This window comes from Zophobas morio, unplaced genomic scaffold (assembly GCF_036711695.1).
Source record: "Zophobas morio isolate AGI-343-1 ecotype UQ-CSIRO unplaced genomic scaffold, CSIRO_AGI_Zmor_V1 ptg000022l, whole genome shotgun sequence".
Lineage (NCBI taxonomy): Eukaryota > Metazoa > Arthropoda > Insecta > Coleoptera > Tenebrionidae > Zophobas > Zophobas morio.
In genome coordinates this window covers 3,796,726-3,816,546 of record NW_026972127.1, presented here as the reverse complement: position 1 = coordinate 3,816,546, position 19,821 = coordinate 3,796,726, and the positions used below count along the sequence as shown (strand labels likewise).

The window sequence follows — 19,821 nt, the reverse complement described above, 5'->3', positions numbered from 1 at the left end:
ACCAATTTAAAACTTTATGCAAATATGTCTCGTTTTTTCCCCGCGAAATCGAATAACACGAATGCCGGCCAAGTTCAAAAGCGGCGCATTTTCTCCTCGCAAAAACAAGAGTGAAACTGTTTGTACAAGGCATCGAAAACAAACATCTCGTAGCACGTAGCATAACATCGCGCTACGTTTTCCATTTGGTTCGAAACCGCAGACCCGCAAATTATGGAATTTACCACAGTGGTACAAACGACAGCGTTGCGTTCCAATCAATTGCCGGCATTAACGAGCGTTCCATGGCAATTACCATTTCCAATAAAAGACAGATCGGTTCATAATTCGCCAATAAGAAATCATGACAAATCGATTTTCGCACAAAGGCGAACACCAACAACGCCATCGGGAGGATCATGTCGTCGGTACTACCACCATCAGGTTAAGAGGTGTTTTAATTCACGACGCTGCTACAAAGCAGAACCAACGGTTCGCCTGCCATTCCATTTCAGAGGTTAATGAGCTTTTGAATGTAATAAACAAGTTACGATTATGTGAGCAAGTCGTTCATCAAGGAACAAGCGTTCTCTTGTTTGCCCAAGAAACAGCCCTCGTACACATAGGGAAAAAGTTTGATTAACCGAGCTTAATCCTGGAGGATAATCCAATTACGTTCTGGAAATGACGGGATTTTATCCAGAGTCGGTTCCGGCGTAGGAAGGGGGATGTGGCGTGGGGCAGCGACAGGAAGATCCATCATCTTTTCGATATACATTTATTCCAGTGTTTTTTGGACAAATGGTCATTTAATGCCAGCGGAGGCTTTATTTTTAGCCGGCGAACATAAATAACAGAGTTATTTGTCGCTTTGACGTAGGTCGTGTTTACCACGGACTGGTTCTCGCATAAACAAGAAATGAACCACGAGAGTGCATCCGCAGCGAACTCGAACACCAAGCAGTGGCGGCGAACATATGTAGAAGATTATTGCTGAAAAAAGGACATGTTTGTAAGCTCGGTCGGTCGGTTCAAAAGATAACATTATACATTACCAACTTGTCGAAAACATATGGTAGTCAATATATTTTGACCAGACCACTAGATTTTCCTTTTTTTAGCGAAAAAATTGCACCGGTCTCAAACTACAACGAGAACTCGATTTGCCCCCTACGTGAACGTCGTAATTACGCCCCTCATCATGTTATTACCTATTTATAGCATAATATGTCCACAGCGCAAAGTCTAAATTAAGAGCGGATCTCTGCTTTCATTTCCCCAAAAATGCCCTCAATTTAAATTAATCAAAATTAATGAGACGCATTTAGACTTCCTCGTATGTGTTGCTCGTAAAGGATTTTGATTACGCCCAAACCCACGCCGCCTACGGTGGCGCCCAATGCAGCAGGTTTCGTTTTCAGTTCATTCCCAACAAGGACACGTTTCCTCAATCTCGAACTGCAGCTGCCTCTGCCTCCTCCACCCACTCAATTTTCACCCTATCGGAAGCTCGCCACCGCACGGATTCGATTTTTCATTCCTGCTGTAATTGCTCGGAACGATTCCGGAATTTTCCGGAAACACAACACGAAATTTGTTTACCACAATTTCGCCGATAAATAATTCAGGCGTGCTTGCCATAAATCTCAAGGGAAATAATATCTGTAATGGTGAGACAATGAAAAAATTTTAATATCTTGAAGTGTGTTGGTATAATTTAAAATTACATACATTTTAAACTATATCTATCACGTCGATGAAAGAGCGAAAACCAAAATTTATAATAAAATTGGGACGCCGATAACATCATCAACACGTTATGGAAATCTGTCGGAAATGAAGCAATTTACTAGAAGTTTTGATCGTTTGCGATAAATCAAACAAGGAAAATTTCTTTCGGTTCGATTTTGCAACGCACCGTCAGTACATGAACCGTTCCGGAATTTTCCGGTAACAATCTGAGGTTTGTTTACCACGATTTTCCTGATATATAATTCAAACTTGTTGGTAATAAATCCTGAAAGCGGTAATAATAAAGAGAATTTATCACGTGAACAAACAGTGCTTTTCGAGGAACTTAATCGAACTGTAGGCTGTCACAGTCTGGAAGCCATTTGTGTGTCTAGAAGCTTAATTAAAAAAAAGATAGAACCTTGAAACAATTCTGATGGGAAAAATGATGCATGGAGGATTGGAACATAATTCCTCTGAAATTCATCGAAAAAGCTCATTCCCATATATTCAAAGAATTATTGTCTTATTTTTGAAAGCAGCATCACTCTTGTTAAATGTTGCGAAAAATTAATCGAGCTTGCGACAAATACACCTGTTTGACCCGGCACCGAACAATTAAAGAGTCCACGATCTGTTCTATGTTACGTCGGTAAATCAATGCTCCATGAAATTGGCAATCCGTCTCAATGGAAATTTAGTCTTGGATTAACCCAAGTCTGCAACTGCGTCAGTTTCTGGAAACGTTATATATAGTGCAGACGCGGTTTTATTAACGTTTGCAATAACCGGCTGTCATCATAAAGCCTTGTGCTTTGGCAGAACGAAATTTTAATTACGGCGACTATTGTTTATGATGGTTCCAGTCCGTAATACCGGACCACCAACATCTTTGGACTTACTCATTGCGGTCAAATACCAACGGGACAACAACAACCAGCTCATGAGGAAATGTACTGTTTACGAAGTATTCGAAAACACCATTACTCTGCAATAACATCATTAAAGGAGTTATTAACATCGGTCCGATGTACCGAACACGGCAGCCAAAGAAAATCCTTCCGGGCACACACGCATTGTTTCGTTTAGTTAATTAAATCGAATATTTAATAACAGGAAATTCGTTGGCTCCGTGGCACAAACAACTAATTTATTTCGAGCAATTATAGCACGACTTTATGCTTCGTTTAACAGAATAATGTTAAATGTCGTTTACGGGAAAAAACAAGACTGTGTGACATGAGCGATTGTGGAAAGGTTATTGAAATCGGTTTTTGCTGTTTGCACGAGTTGTTGAAAATGACTAAATTTATTATGATTAATACGGAGTCGGATTCAAGGATTTGTTAATTATCCTTTCTTCGTCATGGTTCTGTGGTCTCCCTAGCAATTTCCTCCAGACGGAAGTTAACCAATAATTGCGAGTGTTTTTTCAATCTTTTCCATTGCTGTGCAATTTTACAGATATTTGGTGTAAAAGTTGCTGTTGTCGGTGGAATTTTGGTAATTGTTGTGATCAGAATGTCGTGGTCGAGCGACTAAAATAAGATTTTTATTCATAATTGGATAGTTTTTCGTGAAATAGTTTCACTTTCCGCTTGTTAAGTGTTTTTTTTGAAGGTGGTGTCTGTGAAGTTATAATTCACAGAATATGGATATGAAGAACGCTAAAGCTTTGAATCGGTCGTTGGTGACGTTTCTGTCATAAACTATGAAAGGAAAGTATTTTTAATTATCACTATCTTCAGTGGTCTTATCTAAATTAAAATGGACACTCGACATAATCAGCAATTACACAGGCCTGCGATGGTTTTCCCTCAACAAAATCAAGTGATAATTTCGGTAGGTCTTAGATACTCATGTATAAAAAAAAATTGCAAAAATTTCTATCACGTACAGTTTCTGCAAAAAATATTTTTTTCAGTTTTGTTCTTAGTACTATAAAAATTAACTTCTAGATTTTGTGGTAATAATATGTATGGATAATGGTGTTGATATTTCATTTCGTGTTCAGCTTAGTAAGAGTTATTTGTGTCGACTAGGCGCTTACTATCCTGAATTTAAACAAAAATTACTAATGTCTTCACGGAAATGGGTTAATTCTTCAGATAAGTTTGCTGACACCAATGATTTGGATGGAGCCACAAAAACATACAGACGATTGTTAATTTTGCTGTTCAAATATAAAATGATATAATGCGAAAAATGTAACAGCAATAACATATCCTATCGTGAATACAAGAGAAAACGCTTAAATCAGAGCTTTGAAGAAAGAAAAAAAGAAGCTTCTTGTTTTATTTGTTTTTTTAAGTCTTGTTTATAACTAATTTAGTTCATTTGATAAATAAACATTCAATTTTATATTCTTTATATTTTATTTTTTCATAAAAATTGTTTGAAAAACTATGAATATTTAGGCCTACATAAAAATAAATCTCGATGTGCTACAAAAAAACTAGAGTTATATTTTAATTCGGCATACATAAATACCTAAAAAAAAAACAATATTATTTAAAAGGGAAATTAAAAGTTATATTTCGCAGGCCTGTGTTATTAAAATAAAAAAATTCTTAAAATAATTGGAAATAGGAGACTGAAAATTCTGAAAATCTGACTTTAATTCACCAAGGTCTTTGAGAGTCTAATTTAAATTTTATACGTTTAATTTAAGACTTTTGAAATTTTTTACTCCTCCTAGAACCACAGACGACGATTGAAATTGTCTCTAAATTTTTATTTGTGTACAGAATTTTGGAAACAGCGATAAAATGAAGAATTTATTTAGGGGTCACAGAAATTTACCACGAAGATACGTAAAGTGCGAATGACGAAAAAAAATCACACAAACATTTCACATTTACACGCTAGAGAAGAACGTAAGTTTATTCTAAAATCAAAACAAATGTGTTAAAAATGGAAGACCTTTTGATACAATCGCAATAGAAGCGGCCTCCTGTAAAATCAGCGAAAACAACTTCTTATGCAAGTTTCATTAGCTTAAATTTTGATTTTTTGGAAAAAATGAAACGTGTTACAAAAACAATGCTACAAAAAAACTGATATTACTTCTCCGTAAAATAATGTGTTGATTTTAATATGGAAACCTTTGACCTTTAAAGCTTTAAAGTTGTGATTTAGAAGTTCCGTGAAATATACCAACGCAGTGTTTTGTTGTTTAATGTTTCACCAAAACAGTTAGTGGTTAAAAGAAGTCTGTCTATTCCAAGAATGTCAATTACAAATACTTGAAGCAGACGTCGAAGAAATAATAGGAAAGAGCATCACCACGGGATTGCATGTTGTTGTTTGTTTTTGAATTTATTTCCATTTTAATGAAGTACTTACATTCATTAACGGAATATTCGCTATTATTAGAATGTTTGCCCACACTACTTTAAAAAAAGTCGTTGTATTTGTAAACCTTGTGTACAGAAGAGTTATCAGCCTAAATATTTGTTTCATCTATTTTTTATTTGGCTAAGCGAATCCAAGGTTCCCAGCTTCATTAAAAACCGATCTATTTTTGTTCTGCCATGAAAAAATACACACAAATAATTGAAAATATTCGTCGAGGCGGCGTAAATACGAGGGACGTTCAAGTAATACCAAGACACCACGGTAATTGTACGTAATTGCTTATAAAGTACAGGTGTTCAGATTAGAACGAAGTACGGATTTCTGATTAGTAGTTGAAACGACCGCGCTAGTTTCCACATTCCGAGATAACCTTATTTCAAAGTCCCCTGCCCCACCTCGATAAAGAATTCTTCTAATTAATGCGATGATTCAGCCATAATTCCACCCAGCTAATAAATTTCCATAAAATCGCATCCCCGTTCCATATCGAACCCCATCCATTATGTTCCAAATGCCAATCATGAATTAATAATCAATTTCCACCCCATCGTGGGCTGCGAAGGTCAATTGAAATTCACTTGTCAGTTTCACTCAAGGTACTGTTTAAAGTGGGAAAATTAATGAAATATTCAAAAGGACGCCGACGGATCGAGAAAAAATGTGGGTGATAAGAAGTTATCTGGAAGGAGAGGCTCTTTGTGGCAACCTTGACCTCGCGTCTTCGGGTCTGACGTAAAAGTGTGTACACAGTGAGGGAATAAGGAGAAACGAGAAACTGAGTTAGATCAACATTTTGTTTGTTTGTGTTGGAAGTGGTGATAATAAAATAATAGGAACATGAAAGTGTAAACAGAATTTGGATTTGTTAGGAGACGAGGGTTGCGGGGAGGGGGAGTGAGGTTGGATCGAGGGGTTTTTTGCTGAGAAAATAGAGCAACAGATTTTTGATTATGGGCGTATTGATTGATGTGTATCCAAAGCAAACCAATTTTGGAGATGTCGTCGGAGAAAACAAGTTTTCTTTTCCAATTTCGGTCTACATGAATTAGGATAACAATCCGGAGAGTACTTTCGTAGAGATCACTGGATGTAGGTTTAATTTAATTGACGGTAATGTACGCAAAAGTAGGTCTCCTTTTCTGTCTATATTTGTTTTGAATGTAAGTATTTTATTATACTACTGGACTGACTGTTGTAAAATGTGGTAGGTTCATTGGAATTAAATTCGCATATTCATGAATTTTCATTTCACACAAACGGGAAAAAAATCAGACCTAAATATGGCCGCATTTTAAATAAAAATTAAAATACATTTCCATCCGAAGGCTTCTATTTTTAGCAGTAACCAAAGCGATTCCACCATTCTCCGTTGATTTGTTTCAAAATTAAAAAACTTTCCCCCTGCAGTCGATGTGCTTGAATATTTATCTGGATAAGAGACCATCGAAAAAACTTGCTAAAAGTTCAACAACCAGTCCATGTTTTCCTGAGCGATTTTCCTGTGCGTAGGACGATACTTTTTAACTAAGGGCAATTCGACCCTGACATTGACATTCGCTGTCTTTTGACCTTTATGTATTTGTTAAAATGTTGAGTATCATGAAATAAACATGATTTGCGGTCACGGCGATGCGAGCTTCGTGGAAGCCCCCGAATGACAGATAAAAAAAATATTCGCGGACAAACACCTCTCGAAATTGATGCGCATGTTTTTCGGGCCGATTATTATGGTTTTGTTGTTTGTTTGCTCGTACTGTTTTGAAGTCGCGCTTAATCGCGTTTATCTTCCACTTTCCATGTTTTTTTAATGACACCACACGTTATTTGTTTATTTCATTGGATTTAATTGTCAACAAGAAAGATAAGCTGTAGTGTTGTTGCTGATAGTGGTGGCGCTCCGGCCAAAACTCGATGTTCGATGATACAAAAACAGGCCTGTTTTTCTCGAGCGGATCTGTGATAGATCTATTTCCATTCGACATTGGCATTCCCTAGACTCTAGACTGTAAACACCTGCTTGCAGTGGATGCACGAAAATTTCAACCTCACGTGTTTGTCGTCATAAATCTGTTTCTATTTCTGTAAGTCGATCAAGGACTCGATGCTGCATTAATCACTATCTCCGTATTTCTGATAGCGTGTTTGTGTGGAAGCGCGCTCTCCCCATGATAAAGCTTCAATAAACTTTTCCGACGATTTCTTTCTCCTATTATGACGTGCATTATTGTGGTGTTGGTTGGGATATTAGAAGTCTTTTATATCCTCTTCCGTTGATGCGGTGCTGCATGTTTTATTGTCGCGACCATAAAGATCCAATCATCAATCACGAAAACGATGAGAAAATTTCGAAAAAGGGAGGATTCCGTGCCAGTCGAGTTAATTAGGCGGGTTTCAAATACTTTATATTCCTGTGATCGTTTAATTAAGCGATTTCCTGTGAGAATATACCGGGATGTCATCATAAATAGTTGATTAAGTACATGTACATGTTCAAAATAACTATATTTATGGCGGTTAATAACACTCAAACTCGCTCATAAATAACAACAGCTGCTTTTATCGTGCTGTGTTATATTGTTTTTGGCGGAAATTTTACCTTGTGGGCGTAAGCGGCAAAGAAGGATTTTCGCTTTTATGGGGTTTATGGAGTTCGTTTTTGACATAAGAAATTTTCTTGCACCGCCATGAATAAAATTAGTGGAGCTGCATGAAAATACGGTTCGAGCGCTGTATATAAATTTGTTTGGACGTTTTATTATGGATCACAGAACCGCAATTTGACATGCAGAGCGGAAGTTTTTGATTTAAATGGAAAGTTTTGCTCAAAATTTATGCAAATTGCGTAAATTTGTAAGCGTCTTAAATGCGTGACTGCAAATTTGTGTTAAATCTTGGACAGCTTTTTTCTTTGACAAATTCTAGATTTTTGGAAGTTAGTTTTTACGACTAGTTCGAGTATGATAATGTGGTTGTGGTACGTATTTTAAAATCTGGTTAAAATGTAAAGTGGGTATTTGAAAAACAATAGTCTTCATTGTTAATAAAACCGGAAATATTTATAATTTCATGACGTTTTTAAATATAATTCAGATGATTTTCTAGATTGGATGCTCCTTCTATTAACATTTTTAGAATACTCATCTCAAGATAATCACGAAAGTGATGTTGAATTGTCATTTTTAATTTTTTAAGCATTTTATTAACATCTAGGAGAACTCGTATAACTGAGGAAAACCTAGAAAAAGTAGTAATTGTTAAGAATTCCAGAAGTTGTAGGCCACGACTGCAATAGCGCTGGCGATCGGACAGCAACGACCATCACTTCCGCGATGCCGAAGTCTGGTTATTGGTTAACTTTGTTCCCTAGATCGTTTTAGCGTCATTTGACAAAAATAACAATGATTTTGCATAATACGATAAGCACAAATAACAGAAAATGCTTCAAATTAAATTAAAATTGTTGAACTGACAAAAAACTTTCACGTAGTGTAAGAACGCGGACTTGGGTGAAACGAATGAAATTTGGACTACACAAGTATGGAGTACTTTTGGAGTAATTGGTTAAATGGGTTTTAGTAAAAATGTGGGTCTAACTGAAAGCAAGAAATCGTAATAAAGCCAACAATACAAAACTATTGTAATGGGTTGGTATGGGATTGATAACTAGATGTCACACTAACTGTAGTTTATTTATCACTTTTGGTCGTTTATAATAACACGGTGAGAATGACTATGTCATTACAATGTACTTATTATTATTGTTATTTTTACATTTTTGTAGTTCCTTTTTATACTTTTTGAAAATGCGTTTTTAATGGTAAAAGTATGTACGTCACTGAACAGAAGGTTACATTAATTGACTTTCACACTAAGTTGATCTTAATAGCTACTTACAAAATAATTAACAAAAATAATAAAACAGAGATACTGAGGAGATAGGTACATTACACTATAAAGTAGTAACAAAAATTGCCAACTTCTTCTGGCGCTTTGTTATCCCCGCATCACCGATGAAATCAACGCTGTGACCTTTAACACAGAAATTTTTTTAAAGATTAGCATCATTACGTTTAAATATCATCACGAAAGCATTCACTGTTTCCACTACATGCCTGAATTACGTGATCCGATTTAAAGTTTAAAAGTAAGAATATTTAGTTATCATCACCTTCGTCGCCTCCATATAAATATTAGCCATCGCAAGCCGCGAAAACACCGTTTTTATCCATTATTTTCACTCTAAAAATACCAGCTTATCTAAGATTTTTTAAATCAGGTGGATTTTCTCCGCGCTGTATTTATAATTTTGTTTATCTCAAGTTTCATCGACCCATTCGTGCAATTTCGCTAAACGGGATTAACAAAATCTGGAGAATGCGTGAGTCAGTCGCCACAATTTCTAAAAAGTAAATATTTTTTGCTCCAATTTTGAAAAACATTTTTATTGCTCCTGATGTCTGCTAGTCTGGTGTGAAAACAGAAAATTCATGGAATTTTTATGTAATGAGGCGATATTAAATGTGGCATTAAAGATTTATGTCAGAACGGCGGCGTAAAAGTCGGAGAATAAATTTTCGAAAAGAAAATATCTTCTTTATGGTCGTTAATGTATCTTACTTTTTTTTAATTTTGAAATATTGGAGTCCGAGTTTATCTTTCGGTGTTTGTATACAAAAATAGATGTTGAAACGATATTGGAAGGGAACACCTAAAACTTCATTCTGTTCCTCTCAGGGTCGAAGTTAATAGAGTTTAATTTTATAACCTCGTGTCGCTCCTGAGAGCACGTGGCGGAAAAACATGAACCCGGGTTTTGTTACACCAGCTCCGGGGTTTTACGTGATTAAAGGAAGCCAACTATTACGTAGCTAATTTCCTAAATGCGGAACTCTTAAATTCGAATCACAACTACCCACTTATTTTTAATTTACCTAATCGAGTAGCTCAAAAAAAATGACTTGTGTTCTTTTTCACTAATAAAAAGAGATAGCAATACGTATGGGTTTACTCGAGGTGACTGTATATTTACAATTTCGCATCTTTTATGAATACGCCGACAATAATAATAATTACTTTACGCTCCTATAAATATATTCCCACTATTAAGAAAAATGACACCACAAAGAGGTCAACCGAGTTCTCGACCTCCTCGAATGTGCAATAAAAATCATAAAAATCCGATATCTTCCACAAAGAGGATAATTACTTTTAATGTTGTCATAAATTGCCGCGACTTTTCCCGTTCTTTTCACACAAGGCAAACATCTTCTCCCATTTTCCTCCCGTTCCATCTCGATTTTAATCGGCGATTTATTTCCCTCCCAACAACAGCTCGAGTAAAAACGCCAACTCCAATTTTTCCCTCTCGGGGCTGGTCAATCAACCCTCATAAATCGCGCAAGATGACGTCTTCGTTGACGGAAAAGCGTGCGTTTCCACGCGTCCAAGTGATTTTTTTACGAGGCCCCATATTGGCCAATAATTGACAGGTCAGCATGCAATATCAGCGTTTTTATTGCATTTATTTATAGCGCACCATAAACCGAAACGCGGCATAACCTGATGGCAGGGAGATAAAAAAGAAATGTTTTCCCTTGAACCGAAAACAAGACGCTAAAATGCGCCAGGAAATAAATAAGGACATTGTAGCAAAGTGAGAAAGATTTTATGGGTTGCAGAAATTTCCTCTATGGACAGTGGCAAGCTGCAGGAAAACGCGACAGTTTTATTATATACTCAACACCCAGTGTCGAACCAGCGTAAGCAAAGTCGGTGATTTAAAGAAAATACACCAGTAGGTGTCGATTGTGCTAAAAATGTCTCCCAACGAAAATACCTCGGTGATGTTTCCCTCTTTCGCAATTTCTCTTGTTTATCCCGCTCGGAAAAAATATCGCCTCGATTAATACGTTTTAAGCGAATTGAGTTGTTTAGTGTCAACTTGGAATGAACGGCGCTGATGGTCTCATTCTGTTTGAGAGATGTAGCAGACGTTGATGACGCTGCCTGCTGTGGAAGTTTCAAGTTTCAGCGTTTTAAATCTGGCATCAGCTCGGAAAATCTGTTGTGAATGTCTTTAGGTTCGAATTACGCATTACTAAAATTGTTATGACTGGAGAAGCGTCTGAGTTGTCGTCTCGATCGGATTGCAAATGCAGCACGCCGTTTTTGTCGTCCCAGAATGTCGTCTTCTGCTATCTTTATGTGTTTACGTCGCTGTTTTGGTTTATTTTGTCGGTTTCTTGGTATTACAGTTGAAGTGACGTGAAACTGGAGCGACTCGTCTAGCATTGGATAGATATCACGTATTGACTTACGGTGGAGTTGGGTTTCGGAGTTTCGTGTTCAGGGAAATTTCTTGTGGTAGTTAAGAATGTATCGAGTTATGAATGAATATTTTATTATATACTTTGTAGTGGCATGGCTTCTATTTCTGTTTCGTCGGGTGGATAGAGTTTCCGACTTGGTTATTATTTTTGACTGACGATACGTTTCGTCATTGACACCGTTCTGAGATTTACGCTTCCAGCTGTGGAAGTTGATCACGTACTTCGTCAAACCAAATAAAGAAATTAACTAGTCGTCATAATAATAAAATTTCACCAATATAGAAATGGAAAATCACATCATACTACGCACTTTTCAACACTTAATTTAGATACACATTAAAACGCACCAAATAGGTACGTCACCAGGGAAAAAATATTATTTACGTCAATGTTTGTTTGGAAATCCCAATTTTTACAATGCTGTGTTAGGCAATTCAGTCGGGTATCAATATGAGCACTTAAAAATATGTGACATTCAGTGTCTTTGATTTACCGGGAAGTTGTCAACGTGAAGCTTATCTTAAACACGTGTCAACAGACGGCATTTATTTGATTAATTACTGTGATTGATTTTTAAAAACGAAGAAATTGCTCGTAAAACCACGTTTTGATTATTATTGTTCTAAATATAGTTATCCAGAAATATCAAATTGATGTTGCTCATTATTTTGTCGACAACATGCTTCTTAAAAAGTCTTGTGATAGCCACGTGATCTTTGTAAAGTGGATAGTTAGTATAAATGAATATGTATACGTTTAGTCACGTTTGCAGCGTGTGTACTACCAAAAGTGACTTCATCTCACGTGTTGATAAAAACTTAGAAAGAATGATGTATGTAACACCAAGAGAAATATAGTTTTAAGTTGTTAATACAGATAAAACCGCATGATTTAACATTTGAATACGTAAATTTTTTAAACTCAAGGAGGCAGATTTTTACCAAACATAGTTCTCCCTTTTCCGTCTGTTTGTCTGTCTGTCTGCCTGCCGTCTGTCCGGATTTTTATTAGGTTAAAGTACGAAACTACTGAACCGATTGTAGTTAAATTCCATTGGCTTAACGTCGTTTATGGATAAATTAATTCGCGGTAGAAAAGATTCTCGAGATAAATTCGCAAGAAATTCATAGTTTTAAAGATAATGCAAGTTAAAACCTTGGATACAGGTTCTGTAATCCAAAATGTTCAAAACGTGGATATACAACACCTGAACTAGCTGTAAACTTTGTGAACAAGAAAAAATATGTCCCTTTTTCGAGGAATTTTTCGGAACATGTTCTATTGTACAGCACTGAGAATAAAATAATCTTGGCAGGCGTTGGTAGCCTTCGGGAGTCTTCGGAAAGCGTGCGAACTGTTGGCGACGCCTAACGAAGATTCCTAAATGACTGCCGAAACCAGCCGAAGATTCTAAAATCAACCTTGTCTGGCAAATATTTCTAATAGTGGCTACCCAAATGATGGAAATTTTTAATAAACGTCTGGAAAATAGAGACCAATGGCGGTTTTTTTTGCCAAATGTTTTACTTAGTTCATTTATTTATGTAAATTTTGGGAAAATTTTCGCATTGTAGCTTGACGACATCATAATAGAATTTATATCCAAAATTTTAGTTTTCATGATTTTTAAATTACGCGTGAATTTAACAATGAACTTCAGTCGTTTAGAATCAATATATCTATAGGTAATAATATGACAAAAAACAAGGTCAAAATAAGAAAAATTGGCATGGTTTTATAGCGGTATAGTAAATATGTCTCAATACGATAAAAGATATATATCTAGGCCGGTGGGGTATAAATTTGATCACAATCGCTGTATACAATATTAAATATAAACTATTGTTTGTAATGTTTATTGAGAGCGTTAAAATTATGGGGAACATACAATAATGCTAATCAAAATCATTTTTTTTTTTAATAATTGGAAATTTGATTTCAAATTCATATCCTTTGGGGATTGGTTTTTCTTTTTCTTTTTTTTTTCCTAATAAAATATTTTTTACATTATCGTCCAAACCACCCGCGCCTTTTGCCTCCCGTTACTATAATAGAAACCTTACTTTACTGCCCTCTGCATAGCCGCCCTCCCTCTCGGCAATACCATAAACCGTAAATTTTTTTCTCACGGAACGAGAAACCGTCCCCAAATTCGTATAAATCGCCCCCTTGCGCCCCGAAATTTATCGTTTAATCACAGCGGAGTGGTGGCACAATTAAGCAGCCCCCTCGACTAACCCCAATTGACCAATAAAACCTAATGGACTCTCCGAGTGAACGACGTGCAATCTGGAAACGTCACCGTAGAGAGGCCCGATCGGCCATTGTGACGTAACAGGTGTCATTATTGACAGTCTGATAGGACCGTTTTTGGGTTGAACTGCGCCCCAAATCTGCTAAAGGTCGGACGGATGCCGGACGACGAAATAGGTCATCGGGACAATCGATATTTATTTTATTTGGTTGGTACGTGTGTGGAGGAACGTAGATGAGAGGAATTCGATTGATCCGAAAGGTCAATTCGACGCCTACGACAATTAGATTTTGCCTTAAGTGAGGGGGAGATGGGGAGGAAATGCGGTAATTGGAGTGGTGCGTATTATGGATGAGGTTTGTACTTGCGGACGGAGGAGGCGGAACAGAGAAATTTGATAATGCGGAGAAGGGATGCGTAAAAATAGCAGGTTATCGTGGGGTGTAGGTGGAGGGCGCGTTTGGTGGTTTTCTTTGGATATATTTGTTGTTGTGTTATTCGGAATTTTGGTTGCACAAAATAACTTACAACAGTATTTGTGGTTTATGAATCCGTCTTCGAAATTATTTCGATCATTATAGTGTCAATTTATTCTGGTCATGTATAACATAACCTCTAATCAATGTTATGAATGTCCTTACTACGTGTACTACAAATAATAAAATATTCTACTACGATCGCAACGATAGATTGAAAATTACAACCTAGCAAGTGGTTGTAATAAGTATATTTATAGTAAATTGAAGGTATCAGCTGTCAATTCACACACAGTAAGTTTCGTTAGTGATTAAAAACGAACACTTTTTGCGATAAAAACAGGTGTGACGAGATACTAACATGAAATTATTTCTGGTCGATATATATTGCTTGAAATTTTTGCTGCCATTAAAGAACCGATAACAATTCATTATTAAAATAATGAATAATGAAATTATAATGAACACTTCATTAAACTGATGGCAGATTAAATTTTCAGTCATTGACTGTGTAATCAAAGTTGATTGAATTAATAAATGATATGTAGTTGTCATTTAATTACATTTCCAAACCATTTTGTTTATTAACGGTGGCACATTTTGAAAAATAATTGATGAAAGCGTTGTTGTAATGATGCATCCTTGGCACATTTGTAGACGTGTAATTATCAGTATTTTTACGTGCCAACAAATGCTCAACTGTGTACTTTTGCCAATTTAACTTTAACAATCGGTGCTAATTGTTTCCACATGTACGGCTAGATCTTTGTTTTTTCAAGTGTCACCTAATAATCGTGAGTCATGGTAGCTCGTTTTACAACATATGACACTGCTTCCCGCGTTGTGCTGCATTCGCAATGTTTGCTTAAACGCTCGCGTAAATATTTTGCTATTTATGTGTTTAACCTTGTTTACATTGTTTTTCTCGTTTTTTTCAGAGCGCTTTCTCGAGGACCACGAATACGTCCTATCGGCATGCAGGGACATGAGGGGCTATTCCAGACACGCCCAATTTCGATACGTATTCAGAAAAGACTACAGGAAATACGAGTTCTTCCACAATCCACAAGTAAGTGTCGACCGTCCTCACAATCGAGTGTTTTGTTTGCGCGCCTCGTAATTGGGACGCCTCAGGTTGATAAATGTAAATATGGGAGAATTACAAGAATTTTTCGGCTATTTTAGGTGTTGATTTACCGTTATGTGCAAATAAATTCTTATCTTGTTTTAGCGATGTTTATTTGGAGCGGATTTCGGTGCGAAGGGATCCCGGTCGTTTTGAAATTTTGGTTTCGTGCAAACAGAGGTTCGCGTTTTGAAACGATTTTCGGTAAATATTATGAACGGATTTGTACCGAAGGTTCGGCCGATAAGTGAGAGGCGCCGTCTCTGTGCTCAAAGACGATTAAAAATATTTGTTCGGTTTGCGTTAAAATAATGTTGATTGATGTAAATATTATGTTTTTAACTGGACGTATAAATACTTTAATTGGCGGTTGTAAATATAAATCACCGACGATTTGTTTAAATAATGTGGGACAAAGTAAGCAACGTTTATTTTGTTTTTATTTATTTTTAATCGTAAATTATCAAAATTGCGCGCCGAATTTATGTGTTTTTTTGCATAAAATTCTCGTTACGGTATGAGTTTGGATAAACAGAAATTAATAAATTGATTCAAAGTACAATGTTTGTTGAGCGAACTCTAAACTTGTCACTCTGCAGATAAGAAATGCACGTTTTCTTTGAAAATTTGCGCATTTTTAGTTAAATATATTCATAATAAATAACAGTTGCAATTTCACTCTTGTTAAATTTTAATTAATTCAGAATAAACAAAGAGAAAATTTTGCTTTCTTGTGTACCTGCCTGACATGTGTTGCAAATTTTTTTTTATGGTTTTTTTAGTAACTTACTTATGAATATATACTATAAATGATAATATAAAGTATATATCTCGTAACGGTAAATGACAAGGATGCACATAAAGTGTTATTTTACAATTGTTATCGTTTTTTATGAAGAGATAAAGACAATTTTCAAATATATAATTTTTTCGTGGTGCATAATATGAATAAAGAGCGACCGAAATATGTAAACAAGTGAATTTTTTTGCATTTTTTTTTTAATGATAGATGGTATACAAACCGCAACTCATTAAAAATAATTGCATGCGTGATAACCTTTAATGCAGCACATGTCGAGATTTTGTGCCGCACTTTGGTTACGTAAAACTCTGCATTTTTCAAGAAACAAAGATTTTACAGTATAATGCGAAGTTTCAAAATGTATTGTTAATTACGTTATCTTGGAAAAATGTAAGTTTGAAAATTAAATTTTCATGAGAAGATTATAGTTCGTATAGTACTGCGGAGAAAGTACAAATATACCATATTTCATTTCGTACATCTTCGATTTCATTTCGCACATTTTCTTTTTCATTTTGCACATCTCATTTTTCATTTTGCACATCTCATTTTCTATTTAGCACATCTTATTTCTGACATCCTAATTTCATTTCGCATACACTTCGTTTCCCGCATCGCATTTCTCATTTCACATATCTCATATTTCATGTCCTACACCTCATTTCTCATTTCGCACATCTCACATTTTTTCATTTTATTTTGTTTTTTACTGACAGATGGTATGCAAACCATAACTCATTAAATATAATTGCATACCTAAATTGGTTACGTAAAACGCTGCATTTTTTAAGAATAATAAAGATTTATCTGCATACTGCGAAATATGTATATTGTCAATTACGTTATCGTGGAAAAATGTAAGTTTTAAAATTTTTCATGAGAAGAAAATCATGAAAAAATAATATCGTGATTCAGTCAAGAATAAGTACTAATAGACAATTAAATGTCCACCAAAAAAAAAAAAAAACATAAAATTTAACTTCAATGTGTTTATCATTTGAGAACAAAATAGTGTTTTGTTTTATTCACCTTAATATCGTCTGACACACTGACATCATTGTTAACACGTTTGTTTGCGTTTTGAATAATACACAAATCGGCGTGAAGTAGCTAATTAGAAATTCAAGAATGTCAAAAAATACTACCTTTAGCGGTAGAATTAAACACCTAACCTAAAACGTAGTGACTCATTTAGTCAAAAATTGTCGTCCAGTATTTGTGTGGAAAGAATTGTATCAAGATAATTACTGATTTTGCTCTCAAACGACCGGAACATTTATTTCATCACAAATCCGGTCCAGAAAAGCGATAGTTTTGACAGCAATTTTTCGCGATTATGACCCTAACCAAAAAATACCTGGAATCGAAAATCGCATTGGGTGGTAGGCTGCGGCAAAAAGTAGGCGCGAATTCCATTCATGCACTCTAGTGGCGGTTTGTCGAACATTTTCGTTGTGTTTGACGAATAAACAAACTCAAAATAAAAAAGTTGATTTGTTTTCATTAATCTTCGGATTTATCCGAAACATCGAAACCTTCATTATTTCGGTTATAATTTTTGTCAGAAGTTTAAATCTATGCACATTTGATATTGTTGTGATAATCGTAGCAAACGGGTTGGTAGGTATGCAACACAGAATACACCAGCGCCGTCAAGAAAACTAGTTGAAGCCGTAGACTGTGGCGCCACCTTTTCGAAAATTCAGTTTACTATTGGGTTGGAGTCTCCGGTAGTTCGAGAGCGCTGCGGTCGGGCTCGTTGAAGTTTCGCCACCGTCTATATGAGGGCGCCACGCCTCCTGAAACCATTTTCGTCTCCATTGAACGATTTTTATCAATGAACTTCCACCTTCATTTTAATTAGAGCCATTTCCGAGCTATTTCCAACGTATTTAAAAGCAACGTGAAAACATTTTCAATGTAAAAGCAATTAAGGAAATATGCGAAGGTATTTTAATGAGGCGCGGAAAACACAGCTACGCTAAACTGCAATTTTGATAAATTACAATACACATTTTTCATTATTCATTTTTTATGTTAATTGTGTAGTAATAAATAGCCCGCACACGTCCTTCGTATGTACGGTATCGAATTCTTCACTGAAAATTCCTCGCATTTATCATACTTTTTTCTACATAGCCTTTGAATTATTAGTTTCCAGAATTTCCAGTTGTGTGCTTCGAATTAATAAATTCCGGCAGCGGAAAACTACGTTTTCTGCGAACGTTTTTGTAATGGGATCATACAGTAAATGGCAGGTTTAATTTCGTTATTGTTAAGATGAATAATGTTGCACGGACACGAAACGTCGGCCCGGTAATTAATTTGAAAAATTCGTTCTCAATATCGGTTTGATATGTATATTAGGTAGGATCTGACAACGGGACGCCGTAAATAACGATTTATTATTGCATTTCATGGCTCCCGACTCACTATTATGTTTATATGATTATGATAATTTACGACGGGATCTGTTCTAATCACATGTCTCACATTTGTTTTTTTCTCTCAGCAGTTCTTCCCCTCCGACATGCTAAACATCACCAAGGAGGACTTGCCGCATCTCACGAGCCTCAACGAAACATACCTCCAGGTAAGGTTTCGGTTTCCGCTAGAGGCACCTTCGGGGTTTGATAGGTTATTACGGACGCCACCAGAGGTCTCGGCGTGACATCGTCGCGATGGGCATTATCGCCAATAATACTTGTCGATGGTTGTGACATGATGCAAAATAAGTAATAAATACCGTGCGGTCGCAAATAAATTGAGTTAAAGTAGGCTAGGGAAATATTGCAGGAGAAATCTGATAACACGGCTTCATGCACTCCAAGCCACCATACTCATCGCATCTGAAATATTAGAAAACGTGCTTTGAGATTTCAGAGTTAACATTTTTCACGATTTAGAGACCCACGCCCATCCCACAACCGTCAGAACGTGTAAGATACCACAAATCGTCTCTTTTTCGTAATCTGAGATGATTTGGATACACGTGAGTGTATCTGGTAAATCTAAAAGGCTCAGAATTGGCTGTAAATTTTTGCTGTCGAAATTCGACGGGAATAATGGATTTATTGTGCGGATTTGAACGGTCTTGGTGCGTTCGTGGCCCTAGGCCACTTGGAATGATAGAAATCGCGTTTTTTGAGGTGTTACAACCCACATCAAAATTAATATTCGTCAAAACGTGGAAATCGACACCAGTGGTCTTCCTTTCGGAACTTGAGACGTTCAGGTACACTCGAATGGGTCCGGTAGGCACAGAATTCTGATTTCAAAAAACTCTTTTCCATGGTTTTCATTAGATAGTAGCCATCAGTTTAATTAGACTGAGTGGCTAGAGACGCTGTCACTGCGTTGCTTTTACGTTGTGTAAGTTTTTTTTGCCCTACCGAATTAAGCATATTCGGCTGTTGCATTTTTCCACGAACATAAATTAAAATTTGCATCTGTTGTCTATGGCCGGCAAAACGATGACAACCGCACAGAACATAAATTACTCCATTGCATGTAGTTGTTGCCAAGTTGTAAAAAACGTTAGGTCAGTGACAGGACGCGTGACGAGAAAGTGGAGTTTCCACGAATCGGCATCGGTACAGTAATTGTGTTAAACCGGTGCTTTTTTGAGTATCTTTGGGAGAAATTGCCCCGTAACCTTTTCACAGGATGATTTCGTAATGCAGACCCGGGGTCATCAATCATCTCAATTATTAACATCGCTGGAGAAAATGATCCTTGTTAAAATTAATTACGAGGTTGTGTTTGAA

The 19,821-nt window shown here is 36.2% G+C and overlaps 1 protein-coding gene across 6 annotated transcripts in view; it reads left to right on the top strand.

Annotated features, from left to right (window-relative positions):
• Nucleotides 1-19,821, top strand: part of LOC135133740 (growth factor receptor-bound protein 14-like) — a 165,956-nt gene that overhangs the window by 58,735 nt on the left and 87,400 nt on the right. For 5 of the 6 annotated variants that reach the window (XM_064062234.1, XM_064062235.1, XM_064062233.1 and 2 more), the window contains exons 4-5: nt 15,065-15,195; nt 18,567-18,647. In XM_064062234.1, the coding sequence (XP_063918304.1) occupies nt 15,065-15,195; nt 18,567-18,647 (212 nt within the window). The remainder of the gene's footprint in view (nt 1-15,064; nt 15,196-18,566; nt 18,648-19,821) is intronic. The other variant, XM_064062231.1, reaches the window with a different exon arrangement.